General features: G+C 44.1%; 1 protein-coding gene across 1 annotated transcript in view; it reads left to right on the plus strand.

The window, feature by feature from the left end:
• ALDH8A1 (aldehyde dehydrogenase 8 family member A1) overlaps positions 1-3,023 on the plus strand; it is a 28,429-nt gene that overhangs the window by 5,429 nt on the left and 19,977 nt on the right. Inside the window, exon 2 of the mRNA XM_003790307.3 lies at positions 1,709-1,856. Coding sequence (XP_003790355.1) covers positions 1,709-1,856 — 148 coding nt within the window. The remainder of the gene's footprint in view (positions 1-1,708; positions 1,857-3,023) is intronic.

Consider the following 3,023-nt stretch of genomic DNA (forward strand, 5'->3'; position numbering starts at 1 on the left):
CACAATAACTAAGAAAGTTACATGAAGGCTATGTACCCCCAAAGTGCATTGATGTATACAGTTACCATTCAATAAAAAAAAAGAATCTAGCATGTACTAAATACTTCCTAAGTATTAACTTATGCTAATATTTTTATATATAATAGATTAATATATATTTGATTTTACTTGAACATATGACATGTGACATAAGACAACTTAGAACATAAGAATGGACTCATATTTTCCGAATAACAAGAAGATTAGATTTTAACATTTACTGTAGAAATTTGCCCTCCTACTGCTAGCTGGCCCTGAGGCTTCCCCATGGCTTTCCCTTGTGGTGGAGATCAGCAAATCCCCCATCTCTTCCCTCATGCTGTCTGTAGGTCTACATCTGAGATTTAGTTTATGGGGTGAATCTACCATCTTTTCAGAAATTTCTAACGAAGATGAAATCATTTTATACCCACCATATCCCTCATGCTGTCTGTAGGTCCACATCTGAGATTCAGTTTATGGGGTGAAGCTACCATCTTTTCAGAAATTTCTAACGAAGATGAAATCATTTTATACTTACTGTAGCTCTGCTGAAATTGACCTTGCTCGCATGAGGAAAATACAGGAGCGGTGTGAGTTAGGGTTTGTGTGAGAGGCTAATGGAGGCTCAGGTGGCTGGACAGTTGTTAGATCACGGGCCACAAGAAAGATGCCTATGGGTGAGCCAGGGCTCTGAGGCTGAGCCAGGGCCCAGTGGTGGAAGAGAGCTGTAAGTGATTATAAATATTTGTCATGACCGTGTCAAAGAGGAGAGGAGTGAGATGCAGACTAGGGATTTTCTGCTTTGGAAAAGGAATTGCTTAGACATTGCCTGAGAGAAAGAAGAGAACTTGAAAATTCATTTTGCCTACTTGGCACTTTGGCCGAGAGTTGGCCTTGCTGATACTCTCTCATATATTGTTTCCTTTTGGATGTAACTCCCAAACCCGGTACCCAAGCTATCTGTTCAGCCAGAGATCCCCTCCTCGCCAATATAGGTTTCTTCCACTGGGCAGAGCTGGGCTGGAGCAGGAATGGTTGTTTGTGTCATTGCAGGTCAAATTTGGCAGTGGGAACCACAAAGATGGATCTGAATCCTGATCCTGCCACTTATGAGCTGTGTAAACTCTAGAAAGTTACTTGGGTGAGATCTGATGGTTTTAATGTGCTTATCATGTGGCCAGTGCTTGAGAGAAAACTTGTGGCAGTTACAACATAGTTTATTCTCTAAGTGTAGGGGTGGGTGACTTAGGCCTTGCCTAACATGGCCTTAGGTCCTGTTTATAATTTCTGTCTTAACTGCCAGAGTCTGTTCTATCAGTCTTATGATATCTGTTTTAACATTAGTCTTGGTCAATTGTGTCTAAACTGCAAGAGGGAATGTTTGTAATGGGTCGTGTCCAACCTCCATCCTGTCCTGGTCCGGAGCTCAGTTTTTAATGTTTCTCTAGGGTTCCCTTGGCCTGGGGACTTAGGAGTTTTAGTTCTCCAATAGAATGTCTTACTATGTTTTTGTGGTGTTCTTGCTTTGCCAGTCACATAAATTCCTGTGGGTAGCTCAGGATCAGGACATGTTGAATGATTGAAATTAGACAGAAAAAGTAATACATTTGTAGGAACCTGTGGCTTCCGGATTCATCCCTCAGGGCCCATAGCTTTAAGGTGATCCTCTCTCATTTACTCCTCCAAGATCGACGCTGCAGTCCAGGCTGCCAGAAGAGCCTTTCCTGGCTGGTCATCACGGAGCCCCCAGGAGCGCTCACAGGTCCTCAACAAGCTGGCAGATTTGCTGGAGCAGTCCCTGGAGGAGTTGGCCCAGGCAGAATCTCGAGACCAGGGTGAGATGTGCCTCTTACCTGTACGGGATGGGATTCAGGACACTTCTGGGGGCATCAGCCAGCCCATGCACACGCTCCTCCTCATGGCAGTGGTGAAAGTGGAGAGCAGCGTCCCCAAAGGCTTATCAGGCTGAGGCTTGCAGCTGTTACACTTTTGCCTCCTTCTGATGACCAAAGCCAATGGGCAGGGAAATATATTCTATTTGGTGGAAAAAAACTGAAAAGATACGTGGCAAAGGAAGGGCATGGGTATGGGGAGGGATGCAGACCTTGGGCTCATCGTGCCATCTTCCACGCCTTCTAAGTAGAGCATTTCAAAGCAAAGGGAGCTAGAAGAGCAGTTGTGTAGTCAGGTTATTTAGGAAGTTTTTTGTTATGTCAGTCACCACTCCATTTCCAACACAATTTCCTGTTTTTTTTTTTTTTTCCCAACTCCTTCCCAGACAGAGCTCAGGGTAATAGTGTACACATCTAAATTCTTGAGGTAGTATCTGGTAGGAAAAGCCAAGGGCTTTTAAGATTCTATGCATGCTGTAAACCAATCTAAATTTAGGAAGCAGGCTGAGTTTAAGCCATTTTAGGAGAAAATGTTCCCTCAGCTGTTGTTCTTGACTGTAGAGTTTCCCTGCATTGCTAAGATAACTCGGGCGACAGTCTGGGTAAGCTCATGTGTCTCTGATCCAGGAGCTAAGATGTAAATGGGGTGAGAGAGGTGAGCAAGTAACACACAGCCTCCTGTCCCTGGTTCCCAACAGCCCTTCTTATGACTCCACTGTGTGTTGGGAGGACTCTCAATATACATCACATATTCATAAAAATGGGTTTTTGTGATGTGCAAGTGTGGCTTTTCATCACGTGTACAAAGCCTGGTGATTTTGTATTGTAAGAGTTTGTGTGAGTGAAGTGGTAGCACCTGCTAAATTCATGATGAGAGCTTTGTTTAGTCCACAAAGCAAAGATTGTTTAACTCAATGTTACTCCTCAGCTCGCTTTGTCACCTCATAATAATATGTAATTATTTCATAGCTTCAGCAAACCATGATCGGCTTTCTGTGTAGTCAAGGAACACCTACCCCAGGCTGGAAGGAGCCAAGGCTCTTTCAGTGTGAGCTGGGATACACGAGTGATGAAAGTGGACAGGCAGAAGGGGTGTGAGCTGGGATGCAC

Source organism: Otolemur garnettii, unplaced genomic scaffold (assembly GCF_000181295.1).
Source record: "Otolemur garnettii isolate 467f Iridium unplaced genomic scaffold, OtoGar3 scaffold00042, whole genome shotgun sequence".
In the NCBI taxonomy this organism is placed as follows: Eukaryota; Metazoa; Chordata; class Mammalia; order Primates; family Galagidae; genus Otolemur; species Otolemur garnettii.